This window comes from Carettochelys insculpta, chromosome 2 (assembly GCF_033958435.1).
Source record: "Carettochelys insculpta isolate YL-2023 chromosome 2, ASM3395843v1, whole genome shotgun sequence".
Taxonomy (NCBI): domain Eukaryota; kingdom Metazoa; phylum Chordata; order Testudines; family Carettochelyidae; genus Carettochelys; species Carettochelys insculpta.
In genome coordinates this window covers 258,170,704-258,192,344 of record NC_134138.1, presented here as the reverse complement: position 1 = coordinate 258,192,344, position 21,641 = coordinate 258,170,704, and the positions used below count along the sequence as shown (strand labels likewise).

Below are 21,641 nucleotides of genomic sequence, written 5' to 3'. Positions count from 1 at the left end.
TATCCACCTGGCAGGGGATTCTAAAAGGCAAAGAGGTGTTCATTTGGTTTGGAAAGCTTCCCTCTCTGTTTTACGTGTCTGGAAAGACATTACGAAGAGAAGGCTGGAGGAGGTACAGTAATGCCTACTAGAAGTTTGTCTTCACTACAGGGAAGATCAGCCCTGCCACAGTCAATCTTTCAGAGTTTGATTTAGCACACCTAATAGGGAAGTGCTAAATCCAACTTACAGGGAGTCCCCCACCAGCATGAATACTCCTGCCGTCCATTAGGGGTAAGGGAAGTCAATGGTAGAATTTTTCCCATTGGTCACCTGCTATGTGGATGGCAGCAAACATTGATTTTAGATAAATCAAGCCCAGCTACACAATTCTCAGAGCTGAATTTGCATATCTAAAATCTATTTTACCTCTTAGTATAGACTTGCCCAAGTATTAAACACAAAAAGCAGGTTAAGGCTCTTCAGTCCTAACCACACAGATTGCCCCCACCCTCACTCACATTTTCATTATTTCACTTCTCCTTCAATACAGAGTGGGTGCTGACATTCTTATAGTTTTATAATCATTGGTACAGCATATATCAGCACCACCAAGCAGAAGCAAGAGTAGCTCTTGTAGAGCCACATAACCAGCACTTCAGCTGTGTCTAATTAACCCAAATTGAGTGAATAAACCTCATTCATTTGGACTCAGACAGCTTTCTTCTTCAGGAATATTAACAAAGAGTAGAAGAAGAGGGCAATGTTTTAAAGGCCCTGACCCTGAAGCCTGTGGACAGGCACCCTCCCCTGTGAATCGCAGAACTGAAAGGGATCTCAAGAAGTCATCACAGTCATCTGCACTTATGGCAGGACCAAACACCAGCCAAACCAGCCCTGAGAGGTGTTTGCCTAATCTACTCTCAGAAATCTGTAATGATCCTTCTTAGGCAATTTATTCCAGTGGTTGCCCACCCTGACAGGAAGTTTTTCCCAATCTAAATCTACCTTGATGCAATTTAACCCCATTTTTTCTTAACTCAGTGATTAAGATGAATAATGTCTGTCCCTCCCCCTTGTAACAACTTTGTAGGTTGAAAGCTGTTATGTCTCCTCTTTTCCAAACTAAACACGCCCAATGTTTTCAATCCTTCCTCACAGGTCACACTTTCTAGACCTTTAATCATTTTTGTTTCTCTTCTCTGGACATTTTTTCCAATCTGTCCACTTCTTCCCTGAAATGTGGCACCTAAAACTGGACACAATACTTCAGCAAAGATCTAATCAGCATGGAGGAGAGCGAAAGAGTTGCTGCTATGCCTTACTTACAACCCTACTGTTAATGTCAATGCTAGGATGACTTTTGCTGATTTTGCAATAGAGTTACACTGTTAATGCACTTCCCACAGTACTCCTTTCTAGGTGGTTATTTCCCATTTTGTATGTGTGCAACTGATGGTTCCTTCCTAAACAAAGTACTTTGCATTTGTGCTAATTGAATTTCATCCTGTTTACTTCAGTTCATTTCTCCAATTTGTCCAGATCATTTTGAATTTTAATCCTATCCTCCAAAGCACTTGCAACCTCTCCCCACTTGGTATCATCCATACACTTTGTACGTGTACTCTCTATGCCATTATTGAAATCACTGATGAAGACATTGAACAGAACTGGATCCAGAACTGATACCTGCAAAACCCCACTCCATATGTCCCTCCAGCATAACTGTGAACCATTGAGAACTACTCTCTGGGAATGTTTTTCTGACCAGTTAAGCACACATCTTACAGTAGCTCATCTCAGTAATACTTCCCTGGTTTATTTATAAGAAGCTCATGTGAGACAGCATCAAAATCCTTACTAAAGTCAAAACATACCACAACTACTGCTTCCTACCATCACCAAGGCTTGTTACTTTGTTAAGAAAGCTATCAGGTCTGTTTGACATGATTTGTTCTTGACAAATCCATGCTGACTGTTACTTCATATAAACAGAAAAGACAAAGAAATTTACCAGTCTTATATCACTAGCACAGCTTTCCCATAGGAATTTTCTCCCCATCTCTATAGACCTACATTCTATACATTCCCTCAGCATCTGTGCAAGAAGTAGGAAGCTGACCTGAGATTAACCCTTTGTTCATTGGGGACCAGGTCATGTGTCATGCAACAGGGACATCTGCATTAAACTGAGTATTTGCCTCAGTATTTGCATATTTACCAAATTACTTGGCTCCCAGAATTACCTATACTCTACAGTTCTTTGAATTCACTGTATTATTCATCTCTATATAAAGAAAAGATGCTGCTTACTTAAATTGTCTTCATCTTCCATATTAGCTGCACCAGGACTTAAATACTTGAAGGGCGCGATGAAGGTTGACAATATGCTCACTTTTTCTGGAACAAAAGAAAGAAAAGAACGCATACTTATAAAACTAGGGTTTACCAAAAAACAAAACATTCAGATTTTCATCATACTCCTTCCTCCAGATTAGTCAGTTTGGAAGCCTATTTTCATAGAATCACAGAGCTATAGGACTGGACGGTACTTCAAGATGTCTTCTAATCCAGTCTCCTGCATTGAAGGGAGCAGTAAGTATTATCTAGACCATGGGTGGGCAACAATTTTTGATATGGTGTCACTCCAAGATTTTGGTAAGTGGTCGAGGGCTGCACTTTTCTATGGAGGGGGTGCAGAGTCTGGGATGGAGGTTGGATGCAGAAGAGAGCATGGGGTAGGGGGTTGGGATTCCAAAGAGGGTGTGGAGTCTGAGACGGAGTTTGGGGGCTTGAGGAAGTTGAGACGTGTGGCAGGGATTGCAGTACAGGCTCTTGGGTAAAGTATGGTGTAAGAGAGGATTCTGGCCTGGGGGAAGAGGGTAGTTAGGTTGGGATGGGGGGAGTTAGGGTGTGGTGTCTGTGTGCACTAGAGCCAGGCTCTGGCTGACCTGGGAGGGTCTTGCCTAAGTAGCTCCTGACAAGCAGCACTCTCAGGCAGGCTTCCCTGCCTGCCAACAGCCACAGCCCACAGGCTATTCCACGTGTCTCTCTGTGCTGGGCTGGGGAGAGCTTTAGTAACTGGCCAATAGGAGCTGAGAAATTATGTTTAACTGACCTTGCCCCCTGCAAAATCTCAACTCCCATTGGCCAGTTTTTGTCCAATGGGAGCTGAGGGATTTTCTGGGGGTGGAGCAGCACACAAAGCTCTCCTACCTCCACAGCCACACGGATGAGATACAGGCTGGATTAAAAAGCGTGGTGGGCTAGATTTAGCCTGCCAGCTGCCTGCCCCTGACCTAGGCCATCCCTGACAGGTGTTTGCCAATCTCTGGTGATGGAGATTCCACAACTTCCTCAGGCAATTTATTCCAGTGCCTTGATTGTTAGGAAGTTTTTCCTAATGTCCAACTTAAACTGTCCTTGCTGCAGTTTAAGCCCATTGCTTCTTGTGCTGTCCTCAGAAGTGAAAGCCTAGTAAAATCAGTGCTATTTTTGGGCTGTCTGTGAGGATTTTCAAGTTTGCTCTTCTTATGGGAGTATTTGATTGAGATTCTGTTCTAATAGGATCTTTATTCAAATTCTTTGGTGATGTAACTCTCCAGACAGGATTGTTTGAGGTAGCACTTGTCTGTTATGTAGATATAATACTGCTAGAGAGTACTGTGAAACAGTTGTCATTGTGATTTACACCATTCTATGCTGATTGAAGGAGATTAGAATATAGGAGTTTGGCTGGAGAGCAGCTATTATTTCTCCCTGAGGAAAACAAAGCAGTTAATGGGAGTCAATTGTAGGAATAGGATTATAGGAATTGCCATAATTGGATCAGACCACTAGTTCATCTAGTTTAGTTTCCTATTTCTAACACTGGCTTATAGCAGCTGCTTCAGAGGAGGTAGGTTTCAAGAGTCTGTTAACGGAAGTAATAGAAAGATCCACCCACAGGGAAAATTTCTTGCTTAGAGGTTGGCAAAGCATGAGGATTTATATTCCCCAATATTTTTATTTTTAAATCCTTCTTCTTGTGATTCTAGATGTGCTTGTTATCCAAACAAATATCCAATCCTTAGTTGAATCCTTCTAATACCCATAGTCTCATTTCTACTGACTGCTCTCACCGGGAAGCCTATCATATAATCCTATTCATAAATTGGTTAAGATCCATCTTAAAACTGTGACTACTGGTCACTTTAATAAAATCAGCATTGCTAGGTTGAGAATTTGTCTCTGTAGTTGTACATTGGAAAAGATATTTTACTAATGGAGACACATTGAACCTGATTACATTGCAGGTGTGCAGGTTATTTACTCAAATATGTATCAAATTTCATTATTCACTGGAGCATCTAAAATATTACAAACAATGCTGCTCTGCACCATATTGAACTGTTTTACTTGTTTCTTGTACCATATTATTTTGAAATACATCAAATACAAATGCCGTGTCTACACATGCCCCTCCCTTTCAGAAGGGGCATTTAAATGACACGGATCAGAACTGATTAATGAGGCACCGATATGAATATTTAGTGCCTCATTAGCATAATGGCAGCCAGTTGCGCTTTGAAAGTGCTGCTTTCAAAATGCAAACTGTCTGTGTAGATGTGAGAGCTTTGAAATAAACCCCGGCCTTTGAAATTCCCTTATTCCCAATTTGTTAATTTATAATTTACGATGAAACATTCTGCTCGAATTGTAATTTCATTAAGGGATTGCAGTGATGTGATGAAGTGAAAGAATAAAGCTCACACACTTTAGCCAAGAGATCGCTCCAAGTGAGTTAACGTGTGCTGAGGTTTCGCTCTGCTGTGTGATACCAGGGAGAAATGTACTGCTTCTGGTACACACTGGCTTTCTGTGTGCGATCATGTCCCTCTTTTTGGTGCCAGGCTCTGATGAAACTAACACCTGGTGGCATTTACACTGAAGTCAGGAACTTCCTTCGCTCAAAAGGTGAGGGCCTGTGTTATCTGCCGCCTCATCCAAAGCCCATTTGTGTTCAATTTGCTCATTTGATCTCTGGCCAGGAGTGTGGTGGTGCTGTATATATCAACATAAGGTTCATTGTAAAATTTATCACTGCTGGAACTTAACTCTGGTAGAAAACAAAAATTCAGGATCAGCTTGCCTAATAACAGGTTGGAATACAGTAAGTTAGAGTGCCCCCCACAATGAGAGTAAAGTCTGTTGCCCACTCACAGTTAATGGAGTCATTCTACATAGGTACAGATATATATCCCCTAGAAACGGAAGGGACCTTGAGGAGTTACTGAGCCCAGTCCCCTACATTCACAGTGTGACCTATAACCAACCCTGACAAAAGTGTGTGACACTGATGCTGAACATTCTAGGTGTTCTGCTTACTGACAGGGTGAAAGTTATTTAAAAATCTTACCAGCCTGGGAACCCAGCTGTACTGGGGCCTTAGGTGGAAAGGGCAGGTTTGGGGGCTGGCCTCCTCCCAGCCAACCCTTCAGCACCACCTGGCAGGTGTCGCCCCAAGCTCCAGCAGCAATTTAAAGGGCCTAGGGCTCTGGTTACTGCTGTGGTAGGCAAGGTGGAGGTTGGGAGCCCAAATGGCCTTCTTAATGAATGGGCCCTGGGACAGCTGCCCCTCTTACCTCCCCCTCTCCCACTATCAGTGGCTGGGAAAGAAGGGGGAGAAAGGGGCAGAGTTCTGCAGCAGTGTTTAACAATGGCTGCAGTACTGGCAGCTAATCTTACTGGTATTCCATAACTGCCCTGCCCAGCCCAGCCCACTTTCACTTCTGCTTGCTGATGAGAGTCATGTGAGATAATGTGCCTTGTGTCTGTTCTAGAATGCTGTCACTATGCCTGCATTCCTGAAGCTGCAACCCCATTAGCCTGTATCTTTGAATGTCTGCTTCATTAGTATTTGTGTTGCAACAGCATTTAGGGGCCCCAGTCACACAGCAGGATCCCTTTGTCCTAGGCCCCTTGCACTGCACTAATTAAATCATTGTGTTTAGGGTAAGCATAGTTTTCTAATGCATTATTATTACATGAGACCACATTTTGTGGCCTTTTTTTTGCCCAAGCATTTGTTTGGCCAATGGACTGGATTTGTTACATGACTTGAAATTCCACGTTTTGTTTTAACAACCCCTTAACTGTCTCCAGTTTTTCCCCAAAGATCTCCTTCCTTTCTTCCTTCCCTCCCTCTCTCCCTCCTGCCGGGCTGGGAACAGAGACTAACTGCAGTGGTTTGTGACAATGATACCATTCGTAGGATGGCAGATCAGAGTGGAAGGATTAATTATATCACAGATGTGACTTGGCCCCAATTTACACAAGAATATGGCTCAATCAATGAAGATGATAGAGATTCGAATGTAGGATTTAAACCCATTGGCTGAGGAATAAAAGATTTACTGTGTGTTGGAAAGTGCAGGAGGGGAGGTTTCTTGAATGAAAGATGTAAGAAGGGAAGGGTTGCTATGCACACCTAATGCAGACAAATTACTCAGTCTGTGAAGGAGGAAAAGACGGATGGCAGGATAATTAAATGGAGGTGTTTACAAGGAAATAGTCTGTTTGGAGAGATATATCTAAAGATATGATCATGCACTTTCATTCTTGTAAGTTATTGTCTATTACCATATATGTGCCATGTAACATTAATTTAGGTTTATCCTCAATAGCTAAATTCAGTATTATTCTTGTTTACTGTTTCCAAACAAGATTAGGGGAATTGTGCATTCACACTTTAAAGTCCTAATATATTTTAATGTCCATCACAATTAGTCTTATCTCTGGCAGTTTGAAGAAATCTCATGAATAAGAATAAAGGAGGCTGCTGGAGCTGAAGAAGTATCGCAGCTCCCCAGAGAAATACCATTAAAGCTTCCTATCTTTTCCCACTTTCCTCTGCTCCTACACATTCTTTTCCAGGGAGACTCAAGATCTGCAAGCACAAAATTCAAGCTACTATTTAACTTGAAGTTTGTCTGTAAAGCTGATGTAATTCTTTAATTCTGAAAGGGAAAAAAAGAAACTGCAGTATTGTCTTCCAAAAACAAAACCAGAACTCAGCACCAAAACTGAACATTCATGAGAGGCCATAAAATGAACTATTTTTACATGCACTGGAGTAAGACCTAAAGACCCTTGTTATGAGCTGGGTGAAACCTTGTTATGAGCTGAGTCGAAACCTTACTGAGATTGATATGTGTGACCTCACTCTACAATTAACATAAGAATATAAGAACTATAACAGCCAGATACACATATCCAGTGTGACCTTGGAGAAAACTAGGGAGAGAACGTTGGCATCTGTTGCAATGATCCCTCTAATTCTTTCCATCCAAGTGTGAATTTTTTCCATCCATGTACAGAATAAATTTAGTTATGTGCACCAAGGCAAGTGAGTATATGCATCACCAGAAACACAAACCTAGCTGTGGGCAATCTGCTAATCAGATGCAGAGCGGTGAACTCTTTCCCAAGCACCCACACAAACACATGCCTTGTAGAGAATGCTGGTCTATTGGCTGAAGAGGCTTGGGTCTCCCAACTTTTGTTCTTGGTACCTGCATTTGAAAAAGGAGGATTCTCTACGCTGCTTGTAATAAGCATGGTTCCATCAAAGAAATTATTATGCTCCATCAATTTTACTTCCAAATGGAACACCCCTACAGCCCCAAACTTTGACTTGTTGCTTGGGTCAAATAGGGGCAACCCCAGAAATGAGCTCAGGGTCCTATCCAATTAGGCATTGAACAGACACGGCAAGATACAATCTCTGCCCTGAACCCATTTACAATGGAAATAGAGAGACAAAAGGAGGGGAACTGCAGGCACAAAGAAGTACTAGAATGTGTGGCATGTCACAGCAGGGACTGCTGGGACAATTTGTTCAGTGGGGGTGCAGAAAGCTAAGCGACCAATCTGTAAAGCTCATATGTAATGAAAATCAGCACATCTGTGCCACATAGGAAGTGTGTGGCAAAGCCTGAAACAGAACCGCATCTGTCCGCTGCTTCACCTGGAAACCATCCTTCCACACAAAGCCAAGTGTCCTATGCATTCGTCTAGCACCTTATGTCTACACTATGAGATAAATTCAAATTTAATAATATTGATTTTGTAACACTGGCATTTATAAATTCGAATTCGAAAATCTTCATGTCCCCACGTGCTCCCACAAAGTTGACTTATTGCTGCCACACTCAATCACCAAACATCAACTGTCACAGTAGTGCACTGTGGGAACCTATCCCACAATCCCCTCATCCCCATTGCATTTTGGGCATTTTTGCTGGAGCAGTGTAGGGAAAAAATGCTCTGCAAGTGGTTGTGGGTTAAGAGTATAAATGCTGCCGTGGGACCACCTTTGGTATGATGATGTCATGGAGGAAAGAAAAAGATCTTCAAGTCCACATATCATTTCATTTAGTTAGAATGGAATCTGACCAAATGTGGGTTGAGGCACAAAAGCACGATCTATTACACATCTTATACATCTCTGCCTGTATCTACACTAAATTATTTCCCTAAAAGTTCCAGCTACTGCTAGAGAAGATGTAAACCCACTGCAGACCAGCCAACTGTGCTTATCTTTTGTAATCCCTAACTTTTCTCAGATCAGGCCTATACGATGGCATCTCCCTTGTCTTACATTCACCGTAATATCTCTCTATATCTTCACACGGCTCCTCTAACCATTTTGCCTTATAATTTCTGGCTGCTTTCTTTACCTCATTGCATTTTACCCTATATTGCTGTTCCACCCTCTCAGAAACATTCCTTCTGATCTTCAACATTCTCTTCTCTTGGACCAACTTCAGTGTCTCCTGTGTAATCCACTTCTTATTGATATTCTCTTCTTCTGGAACAGTCTGCTCAATTGCCTCTTCTATTGCCGTGGCTGTCCCTTTGATTCTCTTATCTAGGTCTTTCTCTGTGGCCACATTCCTAAGCTTCTCTTTGAGCTCTGCTCTGTATGCATTCCCTATTTCTTCTTCACCCAGCCTCGCCACATCTCTTCTCTTCTTAAACTATGTCTTACACTTTCTCTTGATTAGTAACAGAGAGGAAGCCGTGCTAGTCTATACACTATCAAAACAAAAAGCAGTCAAGTAGCACTTTAAAGACTAGCAAAATAGTTTATTAGGTGAACTTTTGTGGGACAGACCCAATTCTTCGTTCTTTTGATAAGAAGAAGATGTGTAACATCTGTGCAGCAGTGCCGAACTTTCCAAGGAGCGGATCTAGACTTGGACCATGGTCTAATGATCGCAAACATCAAGTGAAAATATCAAAACAAAAAGCAGTCAAGTAGCACTTTAAAGACTAGCAAAATAGTTTATTAGGTGCGCTTTCGTGGGACAGACCCACTTCTTCATCTGAAAGTTCGGCACTGCTGCCCAGATGTTACACATCTTCTTATCAAAATCATATCTATGATGTTCTTGGACTTCCCCTCATTTGATGGCATGTCCACTTCCTACAGTCCTTTTGTTAGAATCTTGTGTTGCAGATCTCCATCTTGTGCTCCATAGCAAACTCTAGTAGTTTCTCATCTTGTTCATTTCTTTCTCCGTATCCAAACATTCCCATGACTCTCTCCCAACCTTCATTATCTGTTTCAACCTTCATATTCCAACTCCTCCAATGATCAACACATCTCTCTTCGGTATTTCTTCCAGCGTCTTTGTCATGTCTTTTTAGAATAGCTCAATCTCTTCCTCCATACTGTCCGATGTGGGCGCACACACCTGAATGACCAAGATGCTGAACAGTCTTGCTTCGAATCTTGCTACCATCAGTCTTGCACTCACCTGTTTGTATCCTAATAATGCGCCTCTAGCACTTTTGCTAAGAAGGAATCTGACTCCTGCCTCAGGCTTCATTTCGTTCCCTGGCCAAATGACTTTGCAACTGCACATCTGTCCCGATGCTGTCCAATGCATCTCCGCCAGTCCAAGTATATCACGTCGGTATCTCTCCATCTCCTTCCGAAGCAGGTCTAATTTTCCAGTCGCCCACAGTGTTTGGACATTCCATGTTCCACTTGATAACATATGTGTTAATTGTAATTTTCTTTCAGTAGCCAACTTATTGACTCAACCCCGATTGCTTGATTGGTGTTGCGGCTCTTGTTTATCCAGGAGACATCAGTGCCAGCATCTTTTATTATATAGTTGTACTGGCATCTGATTTCATTTGCATTGTTGTTTCACGGTCAGGGCATCGAAACTCATCTGACCAACCCTCTTCCTCTATCCAGGCTTGGGACTGTCACGGAAGCCCCAGAGGCTTCATGGTGGAGTTTTAACAGTTAATGACCACTACTAAAATTATGTTTTAAAGTGAGACTTTTGAGTGCACAACAAGGATTAGACAGATGGCTAACAGAAGTTTGCCAGTTCAGCATGTTTAACACAATTAGTTCCATTTTTCATATTCTAATTGATTACCATAAGCTACTTTGAATGTTGGAGATTTCTGAAATGGGATTCTTGAAAAAACACAATTTGGACATTATAAGCCATGCCTTAATGCATTCGATTCACACCGAGCATGAGCTGAGTGGGTATGAGTCAACTTTGATCCACTAAATTGAACTCAGCTCTAAAACCACCGAAGACTGATGCTTTTTGCTCAGAGCTCACACATGTATCAAATCAAATATTCACATTGCTACATTCATGTTAACCTAGATTTATTTCTGAAAAAATAAAAAAAAATCATTCCAGACACCAGGAGATTATTTTGTTTCTCCTGCTGATGTGTTCAGTCAGTTCAGGCTTGGACAGGCTAACAGTGATTGACAGAATGAGGTGAGTTCTTGCACTAAAGGGAGAAAAAAAAGAGGAGACTTTGCATGAGAAAGGGAAGGGGAGGAGAAGGACGGGGACATGGGCAGAGCAGGGGCAGGACGAGGGTGGAGAAGGGGCACGTGGCCGTTGGCATCACTACCTCCTGGAATCTCTACTCCAGTTGTCTCTGCTTGTCCTTATCTTCTTGTCTGCTGCTTTGCCACTTGCACTTTGTCTAAATCCTAGACTGGGATGTCCCTGAGACAAGAGCTGTGTTATTTGTGTATGCTCTTCCTAGCACAGCGCATCCCTAAATCCCTCTTTGGAGTTCCTAAGTGCTAGTGTAATACATATAATTAATGACCATAATATTAGGGCCAACAGGTTCACCGTGAAGCTCATACACAGTCTGCTAGAGAGACAAATGGTTTACTCTGCTGTCCCATACACCAAGTGGGAAGAGAAAGATGGTGGAATTTAGCAGCAGCTGAGAAAGAAGTGGCTTAACCCTTTGAGTGCCACATGTGGCACATGCACAGAGAGAGGGGATGCAAGATTTTGGATTCTGTGCAAAAATTTCAGAGTTGAGACTGATGAAACTAATGGCTATCACAGTGCGAAGAAATAGAAGGAAAAACTTCCCCTTACAGGACCACATTCTGAGATGCCCCACACCACTGTGCAAGGACAGAATATTCCTACTGTACTGTGCGAGACTGGTCACAGCATGTGACAATAGTGAGAGCTACAGAAGGCTGGTTTTGTATACATTGCATGGCTCTGGCTTCACAAAGGGTTCTGGGACTAAGCCAGGACAATAGCAGGAGTGTTCTGCCCACAGATTGTGTGCAATACAACCAGATAACATTTGGGGTATAAGCTGAAACAATACATCATCTACAACATGATGATGGTCTGTGTCTTTGCTGTCCCAAGGTCCAGCCAGTGAAGATGGGATAAACAAGACACCTACCATCATTGTGCCAGTCATGGTGTAAGACCAACAGCAAACGAGCATGTGCGTGTGGCTGGGGTCGGGGGGCGGTGGGTAGAGATACAAAGCTGGATTTTGCAAAGCCTTGTACAATTGCTGTACCCTGTGCCTCTGAGACAGGACACCTCTGAAACTGGCAAATGTGGTTCACAGATAATTCTGCCCACAGGAGTGTCTTATGTTTTCTGGCTACTCCTGCTGGAATAGGAGCACCTTAACAGCAGCAACTAAACAATTCCAGGGGATTCCACCAGTATTCAGTTATATGCCCTTTTTGGTATACATAAGTGAGAACTGGACCACAGTATATAGATAACCTGTGGAATTCACTGCCGCAGGAAGTCTCTGAATTAGAAATTGAGTCTGGATCGTTATAGTAGCTCCTTCACAGCTAGCACACAGGATGTGACTTGGGAAAATATACATTTTTGCCTGGTAACCCCTAACTGATATAATGAATCCTTGGGGATAATGGCAGTTAATGTTTATTCTGCTCTAATTTGTGCAGATGGTCAGCCCAATGAAAAATAGCCATTGGATTAGATGATAACAGTGGTGCCTAGAGCCAGTTTGCCCTCCCTGCCCTCAGACACACTGAAAGCTGCTTGGCAACAGCTGAGAAATTGGGTGTTTGTATACAAATTTGCTCCAACTTTGCTTTTAATCATTATTTTTCCAACTTAGTACATTTGCATTGATTCCTCACATCTGCTTGAGTGATGCAAGAACTGAAGGGAAATCTTTTCCAGGAGGTGGCAAAGGAACACAGTATGTTTATACTAGATCAGGAAAGGAAATTTCAAGTTCAACTAGAGATACCTCTGCTAGCTCCAGTGAAACCAATGCACTAACAAGAGCTGTGTAGCCTTGGTGATATAAGCAGTGGAATGTGCTCACCAGGCCTGTCAATGGAGTTGGGGCAAAGGGGGCAGCCACTCCGAGGCCCTGCGTTATAAGAGGCCCCAGAGCTTCAGCCAGCACTGCTACCAAAGTAGCGGTGACCGCTGGAACTCCTTGCCTCTCTGAGTTGCCACAGCAGCGGCCGGGAGGGAGTAGGAAGCAGGGCCAGCATGGCATTCCTGGCAGTGCTGAGGGCTGAATGCCATAGGACCCACCCCTTCCACCACTGGCCATGCCCCTTTTGAGCACAGAGCCAGCCCCCCACCACACCTTGCCCTGAGGCCAGTGGCAGGTGGTTCTTGGCAGCGCTGAGTACGTACCCAGGGTTTCAGATTGGTCTTCTCTCAGCCTGTCTTGCCTTGTGTCCAGCAGCAGCTACACAGCTATTTTTAGCCCACTTGCTTGATCAGGGCAAGAGTGCCTATGTCTGCCCAAGCTGGAAATTACACTTCTAGGTCCTGTGCAGAAGAACCCTCAGGCTATGTCTAGACTCAAGTGTTTTGTCAGTGAAACGGCCAGTTTGCCGACAAAATGTGGAGCGTCCAGATTCCCAAGGGCATTCTGTTGACAGGGAGTTGAAAGAACACAGCACTTTTGTCGACAGCTGTACCTCGCTCACCACGAGGAAGAATGCCTCTGTTGACAGAGAGCTGTCCACAAAAAGCCAGTATGCATGTTCCAGGTGGCGGAGACCTTCTGTCGATTAAAACGGTTTCCAGGACACCGGGCGACCCGGTCTGCTGTGCTTCCAGTTGGCCCTTTTGCTGATAGAACGTCTGGGCAGCCCGTCCGCTCTCTGTGGACAAATCACTTGAATCTAGACATAGCCTCAGTGGAATATCCTCTGCTGCTCTTTGTCCGGGTTGTATTTTTCTGGAAGGAAACCAAGGAATTTTGCCAATTAGGAATGGAACTTTACAGGACAGAAGTTTGTTAGCTGTAATATGCCCCCTCCTTTCCCCCTCCCCTCATCCCCTGTGCTTCAGCAGGGATACAAACTAAGGCATAAAAGAGCGGAACACAATTTGTCTCATGTTGTGATGAAAGGGAAGACAAACTTGCGGCACATTCTGATATCCAGCATTTCAGGAGAAGGGTTTTGACTGCACTAGGAGGTCTCCCTTTCAAGTCAGAATTTAGAGGGGCAAATAGCAGATGCCCAACCAGGTATCAGAACATCCAGCAGCAACTGGCCCAGCCACCAGATAATGCCAGGAGTGAGGGGCACATAAGGCAACCTTTGCATCCTCTTCAACTTTCTTACACTGATTGCTACTCATCTGAAACTGAGGGTCTGGCCCCCAGTGACAGGAAACCACTGCTTTGGGCCATGGACCAGTGCTCATTCACTGTGTGTCAAGGGTAACAAATTCTAATTAGGGGCTAGGTACTCAGGAAACGGAATGAGATGCACAACAGCCAAACCCAGTAAACAGTCCGTGAGGAGGTGGTCAATGGAATGTGCAAATATAACAAAGTCCAGAATAACAATTGGAATATGAGTTGCTGATTAAACCCCTCCACATAATAGGCCCTCAGCCAGTGATTCAATAAGACTATCCAAACCAAATACCGACCACAGTAAGAAAAGCAGTAAGTCTGCAGCATTTAGAATATTATTTCTTTTTATGACAGCTTGTCCTGATGTTTTTATATTTTCACAGAATGATGAAAGTAGGTGTTAGCATCAGTTTCACCATATGAATGTTAATAGGCATTTGAGTAGACAAATCTCAGGGGCTATACATCAGCCCTGTGTAACAGCTACTCCAAACGCCTTTAAAATGAAAGGCCATTTACAGAACAAAACACATTGCATTGTGAAATATTAGTTTCTCATACTTCCAGTAAACAGCAAAGTAAGTAAAAAACGTAATGCAGTAGATGGATTTTCTATAAGAGTGTGCTGTTCCCTATTAAATTCTACAGAAATCAATCTGAAATCTAGTGCAGCCTAGCAAAATTAGATCTACAACTATTTAATTTTGTTTCCAGAGTGTTTCTCTCTTCTGATGCGTAGCCTGGGGATACACAGATAAATACCTTGTGTTAGTATCACGCTATGTCTACACTAGAGGGTTTTGTTGGCAAAATGGCCATTTTGCTGACAAAACCTATGGAGCATCCAGATTCCCAAGGTGTTCTGTTGACAGTAAGTTAGCAGAACACAGCACTTTTATTGACAGCTGTATGCTGCTCGCCACAAGGAATAACGCCTCTGTTGACAGAGATCTGTCAATAGAAAGCTGGTCTGGACATTCTCGGTGGTCCTTTGTCAATAGATAGGGCTTCCAGGAGAATGGGCATCCCTGTCTGCTGTGCTTCCAGTTGGCTGTTTTACTGATAGAGTGGCTGGACAGTTCGCTTGGTAGTTTGGCTGCAATCTGATGACAGAAGTTTTGTTGGAAGATATCTTCTGACAATAACTTCTGTTGATAAACCCCTGTAATCTGGACATAGCCTCAGTGTATGTGCATGTCTGTCTGCATGAGTATTACATAGTATTAGGCATTTTCTAAGTGACCTGACCCTGGCTAGAAAGTGGCATTTTTGAGAGCTTCTTACCTTATTTGAACATTCCTTTAAAAATACTTTAATTTTGCATTCCAGGCATGGAAGGAATAAAATATGACAAGTGAGCCATTTTTTTCTTTTTTTTTTGGGCGGGGGGGAGACCTTTTTCTAAGGCAGACCAAGCCTGTCAGCAAGCAATTGTTAGAAAGCCACCACTCCTCGGAACTCTGCAAGTAAGAGTTGTGCCCTAAACAGCGAAAAAGGGACAGTAGTTTTATTAAGCATAAAAGACAGGGGTGTAATTAACACTATGTAATATCATTTGATTGTGAGCCAGTAGAATATCAATCACATCTGTACACCGAGAGCAGGCAAATCACTACATAATTACCCTGCCTGCAGTAACTACTTTGATCAATTATATGGCAGACCAAGCTAATCTTGGAATCTCTCTTTCACATGGCTGTGTCTACATATGAACTTGCATGAGACTAAAGAAAATTCATTAGCTATAGTATGAACTTGCACCAGACTAAAGTAACTGCTTTAGTTAAATTGTATCATCCTCCTTTGTGGACAACCTAAATTTGGTTTTAGAGTGATTTATCTCAGGTTAGTTTCTAGTGGCTCCTAATGAAATTAAACTAACATGAAATGTAGCTGCTTTAAACTGAAATAAGAGTGCCCACATAAGCTTTTATATAAATTTAACTAAATTACTTTAAAACACATCTTAAGCTCAGCCAGTGCAACTCTGTGTTTAGACACAGGACATGTCTACACTCGGGGAACTAAACTCTTAGCGCTATGGTGCTGTTGCTACACTGGCATAACCCTGCAGTGTAGACGTAGCCTAAAGCAACAGAAGAGCTTTTTACATTACAGCAAGAATACTTCCTCTCTAAGTGATGGTAGCTAGATTAATGGACACATTCTTTTGCGTGTCTACCTATGTCCACATTAGAGCTAGGTTGGTGTAGCTGAGGAGATGAGGCTAATCCCTAGTATCAAACAGAGGGACTCAAACCTCCTCCATCCCTTCCTTCTTGGGTGCTGGTCCAGAAACTGGGGGTGGTGGTGGTGAATCTGGAAAAGAACAGATTGGCCTCCATGCCATCAGCTTGCTGTCAAAGCCCTTTGGGACGTTGGAGACCATAGAACCATGGCATGCTGGCCCCTAAGGGAACCCCATTATACTCATAATAAGAAAACAGGTATTTGTTTTACTCTTTAAAAGGCCACCATTCACATTGTTTAGAATGTAAGTTAATTGACACAGGCATTACGCTATCAGAGACTGCAGGGTATCAGCAGGAGAAATGTCGCTGTTGCGCGTCTAGTTTCCCAAAGGTATTATTCACTAACTTGTAAAATAGACTTTTTGCATATTTTCCAAGATACCTATGGGACTTGGATGTCCAGTTCATACTGTTCAATGATTGGGCTACCTCTGGGCAGATGATTCCCTGCTATTGCATTTGCAGTTCATGTCTGATCTTCTCTTTACACTTTTCATGCAAGAAATTGTATGTTACTATTTATGTCCTATATGAAGAATGTATTGCTTCAGCAAGGAACAATAAGTGATTAGTGAGTAAAGGCTTTCAGTTTAATCCGCTGTCTACTATAAACCAGAAAGCTATGACCTCTCTCTCTTCATATTTTTGCAGCTATGTGTATTTAACCCTAATCCTGTCTTGGCTTAACCTTTTTATTTAACATGAGAAAATCTGCTGCTGCTCATTCTGTTTGTGGCTTCTTTTAAAGGACAGTGTGTTAATTCTAGACTTCTTTTAACATGGAGTGTAGAACTGTTAAGAGTAAACAAATACTTTTTGGGCATAAGAGGAACATCAAGCTTTGACTTTCTTGCATTTTTCTAGCCTAGATGATTGGCCAGATTCTCTGAGTGTAAATCTGACTTCAGGGAGCTGTACTGATTTATTCCCCCTGAAAGCCTAATTCTTAATATTAATCAATGATTTTGTCCCAGGTTGCATATTCTTTGGAAGATTTAGTTTCTTTATCTCTTGATGATCAGTCTACTTATTAGTTGGATTGTTTTGCAAATCACACCTCTTCTATCTGTCCACATCACATCATCTGATGGCTGCAAATCTTTTACTTAGTTAACAGAAGCAGCAAGACAAAAGCTGGAAAAGCTTTATGAAGAGAGTTAAATTTTCTGAGTGATGCCCAGGAAGTATGGCCCACTATCCTCATTAACAATCTAATTTCTGCACAGTTCTGACAACATACCCTTGAATTTTAGCATAGCCTAATAGCAATCCAAAGATCAGGTAGCTTATTTTCTGTGCCACTGCTGCTATGCTGGCATTTTTATGGCACTCCCAGAAATGCTGCATGTCAGAGTTACCAGATTCAAGGATGGCAATGCTGTGGGGTGAGTTGAGATTGATGTAAATAACTAGGAGGAACTCCACTGCTTGCCTGTTGGTAATTTATGCAGTGTTTCCGTGCAACACTAACAGTTTAAATGACAATGTTGGGCTGGTCTGATAGCTGCAGGTAGTTTATACTGTCATGAGCATCAGTGCAGTGCTCCTTAGTGTGAATTGCAGGACTCCTAGGTTTGTACCTCCTAAAATGTGGTGAGGGGGAGGAGAGGACTGTGAAAGCTGAAAAAGTAAGGTGTGCAGCAATGTTCCCTCTATTTTTTAATATACAGGTGCAGAATACATTTTGTTTCATGCACCAAGGTATGTGCAGATCTGCACCACCAGCAGAAACATGTTGCTGGCTGTGAGTGCTGTGGGCATTCTGCTACTCAAATGGGCAGCATGTGAATCTTTCCTAGGTGGCGGCCCAAGCACTCAGCTTACAGAGAACACGGGAATGTGCTGTGAAAAAATGATGCAACCAATAGCAACCACATGACAACAGGCTATTTGAAAGCATCACATGTGAATTCCCTGGAGAAGTTCTGCTTCTTGGAGGAGTGTCATAGTGATGGATAACAGAAAATTTACAGATAAGACAACCTCTTTACGTCATTTTGCCCAACACCCTGTGAAAGTAGGACTGTGCTCCCTAGTATATTCTTAAGCAATTTTACTTATATTCATAAATATACTAGTGGGAACACAGAGGGAAATCTAATGACCAGCTTAAATACTTGTATATTAATGCAAGAAGTACGGCAAATAAACAGGAAGAACTGGACAGTGCAAAATCACAAATACAACATAACTGGCTTCCCAGCAATGTGGTGGGATAATTCACATGACTGGAATATTGGTATGGAAGGGTACACTTTGTTCAGGAAGGACAGGCTTGGAAAAAGAAAGAAGACATTGCCTGGTATATCAGAGATGTACAATCTTGGGCTATGTCTAGATTAGAGTGATTTGTTGACAGAAGTTTTTGTCAGAAGAAATCTTCCAACAAAACTTCTGTTGACAGATCGCAGCCAGACTGGGGGTCCTTTGTCGACAGACAGGGCTTCTGGGACAAGGGAAAACCCTGTCTGCTGTGCTTCTGGTTGGTTGTTTTGCCGATAGAACAGCAGGGCAGTCCAGCTGCTCTCTGTTGACAGAACGGATCGCTCTTGCAATCGCTTGGCAGTCTGGCCATGATCTGTCAACAGAAGATTTGTTGGAAGATATCTTCTGACAAAAAATTCTGTCGACAAATCACTGTAATCTAGACACAGCTCAAGTGTATACATCTCTGATATACCAGGAAATTTCTTTTTCCCAGCCTGCCCTTCCTGAACAAAGTGCCTTACTTTGTGACTTACTTACTGTCAAAACACCACCCTTGGGAATCTGGTCGCTTCATGGGTTTTGTCAGAAAGAGCTATATGAGGCAGACCTGTTGAAAATTTCTGGATACAGGAGGTGAAAAACTCCTGGGTGATGTCATGATTAATCTATTTTACACCACCTATCCAGGAAGACAAGGTGGATGAGGCTTATTACAAACAAACTAAAAATATCATCCAAATTGCAGGGATGGGGGACTTTAATGACCCAGACATCTGTTGGGAAGTTTAAGGGCAGAGGACAGATTATCCAACAAGCTCTTTCAAGGCACTGGAGACAAGATTTTTCTTGCAGAAGATGGAGAAAATGACTAGAGAAGAAGCTCAGTTTTATCTTTTCAGTGTGAGTTACACTCCTTTGAGCATATGCTCCTCTGAACTGTTCCTCTCCTTTGATATTTATACACTTCAGACATAGTATATGTAGATAAGTACTGCTTGCAAGGAGGAGGGAATTTCAAAGGCTATTTGACATCACAGAATCCAAAGCCCTTTATGTTCTTTTCTAAGTTAGTGCATTCAAGAAGGACATTCGTCAAAAAGGAGGAGCCACAAATGGGAGCAATAGGGCTTGGAAGGTATCACGTTTGATACTACCAGAGGTGAGCAAAACCCCAAATTAAGACCCAAACAGCCACTTCTTGTGTTTGTCTCCATCAGAAAGGTAATTTTTTGATATCAGCAGTGGCAAAATATGAGCCTGGGCCACATGGGTGGAATTTAATTATCTTTGGACTGAGTCCTGTTTTTCCTGGGTTGGCTCTTTTTGCTGTATAGCACAAGAGGAGGAACTCAATACAGATGGAAGTCCCCAGTTTTAACAATGGCTCTGCCATTGATTCCCTGCATGGTCATTTTGCTTTTCTAGCTCAGTTTCCCATGATGCAAAATAGGGATACTACTAACTATTTAAGCCACAATGAAATATGAATTAGTATGGTACCATCATCTGAACATGTTAAAAACTTTATAACATGGCATGTATTTAATTATTGTTCTTATTAATGGGCTCAGTGTTTGCTTCTTCTCAAACAAGATGTGGTACAGTTCAGGGACAAATGGTCAAAACAAATAAATTACAAATGGAAAGTCTCCAAAAAATGTTCTTCAATGTTGTAGTTTGAGAAGGGCATCCTAAGATTCAGCAAGTGTAAAATAGCTCTTTCAGCTGAAAAAAAGGGATAGCCCATTCTTGGCTTCCCTGCTGCAAATGTCCATAAAGTCCAATTATATTTATAACTTCACATTAAATTAAATGTTATTTTACTCAAGCACTTAAAAGTCTACTAAATATCCGATAACAATTTTCTTTATTCCCTCGTTAGCAGCTGTCACTGTAACAGCACTCACACAAGCGCCAAGTTGATTTAGTGCATTGATTTACAGCTGGCACAACCCTCCCTCCCTGAAAAGAACTGATTAGCTTAGCAGGAAAGCACCACTTACTTTTTATTGTTTTCTTTTCTTCTAGTCTCCTGACAAGTACAGCAGAACTGTGACCTCCAGACAGAGTTGCCCACTTTGCTCAAAACCAGATGCTGCATTTTAGAGGGCTAAGAGCATGTGATGAGATCCCAACTAAAATATTTTTTCTCACCATTTACTGTTAGGAAATTACAATAATGTGTCTAGCCTGAAAGCTCATCTCAGCGCACCTCACTGCTGCTTCACGCATTGACCAATGGGCAAATCTACAGCTATGGAGAGGTGCCATACATTATATTGTATACATTTCTTCTGCACCTCAAATGTTTTGTGTACTGAGACTCCTTGGAAAACTCTTGATTCAGGATTTAAACTAATGATTAGTTGGAGCACATTATTTCTAGCAGCTGGAATAAACACAGTGGAAGCTATTGATTTAGTAGTTATTTTTCCTAGACGTCTCATTCAAAATAGGAGAACTTAGAACACATAGAAACCTCACAGAACTGGAAGGGACCTTGAGAGGTCATTGAGTCCAGCCCCTCACACTCACAGCAGGACCTATCGCCATCCCTGACACATTTTTTTAAAGATCTAACCTGCCCAGACCCTCAGAAGGCCCCTCAAGGGCTGAGCTTACAACCCTGGGTTGCCAAGGCCAATATTCTAACCACTGAGCTATCTATTTGGAGTTTTCATTGGTTTGGATAAGCCTATAGAATTTCATGGGCCTGATCCTCAGCTCAGAGATGGCTCAGTGGGGCCTGGCCAGGACCCAAGGCAGTGGGCTGAGAGCAGAGCCTGGCTGGTGGGTAATGGGGCGACTGGCAGCACACGGACAGCAGGGGTGGTGGGTGGATGTGGGGCCCTGAAGGCACAGGACCCAAGGTAATGGCCTTGCTCACCTTACCCTAAGGTCAGGTCTGTCTCAGCTGATGTGCTAGGAATAAGGGGATTTCGATGTTTGCCGGACCCTTTTGAAAAGGACCCCCATGTAGATGGGCTGTGTGTGGGCGAAATGCAGCACTTTCAAAGTGCCACAGCTGGCAGCATGCTAATGAGGCACTGAATATTTATTTCAGTGCCTCATTAGTATTCTCCGATTTGGCCATTAGCATGGCCATTTTGAAATTTTTCCCAAGTGTAGACACAGCCTTAGTGAGAGATTGAAAGACAGCTCCCAAGTTTCATTCTTCCATTTGAAAGTATCAAAAAGTATCTCAAGCATCTTTTCTTCTGACACAGAAAATACCTCTGAGTA

At 42.5% G+C, this 21,641-nt stretch overlaps 1 protein-coding gene across 1 annotated transcript in view; it reads right to left on the bottom strand.

The window, feature by feature from the left end:
- The window catches only part of ADARB2 (adenosine deaminase RNA specific B2 (inactive)), a 471,396-nt gene that overhangs the window by 168,999 nt on the left and 280,756 nt on the right, over positions 1-21,641 (bottom strand). The window contains exon 2 of the mRNA XM_074985018.1: positions 2,293-2,379. Within this exon, the coding sequence (XP_074841119.1) occupies positions 2,293-2,379 (87 nt within the window). The remainder of the gene's footprint in view (positions 1-2,292; positions 2,380-21,641) is intronic.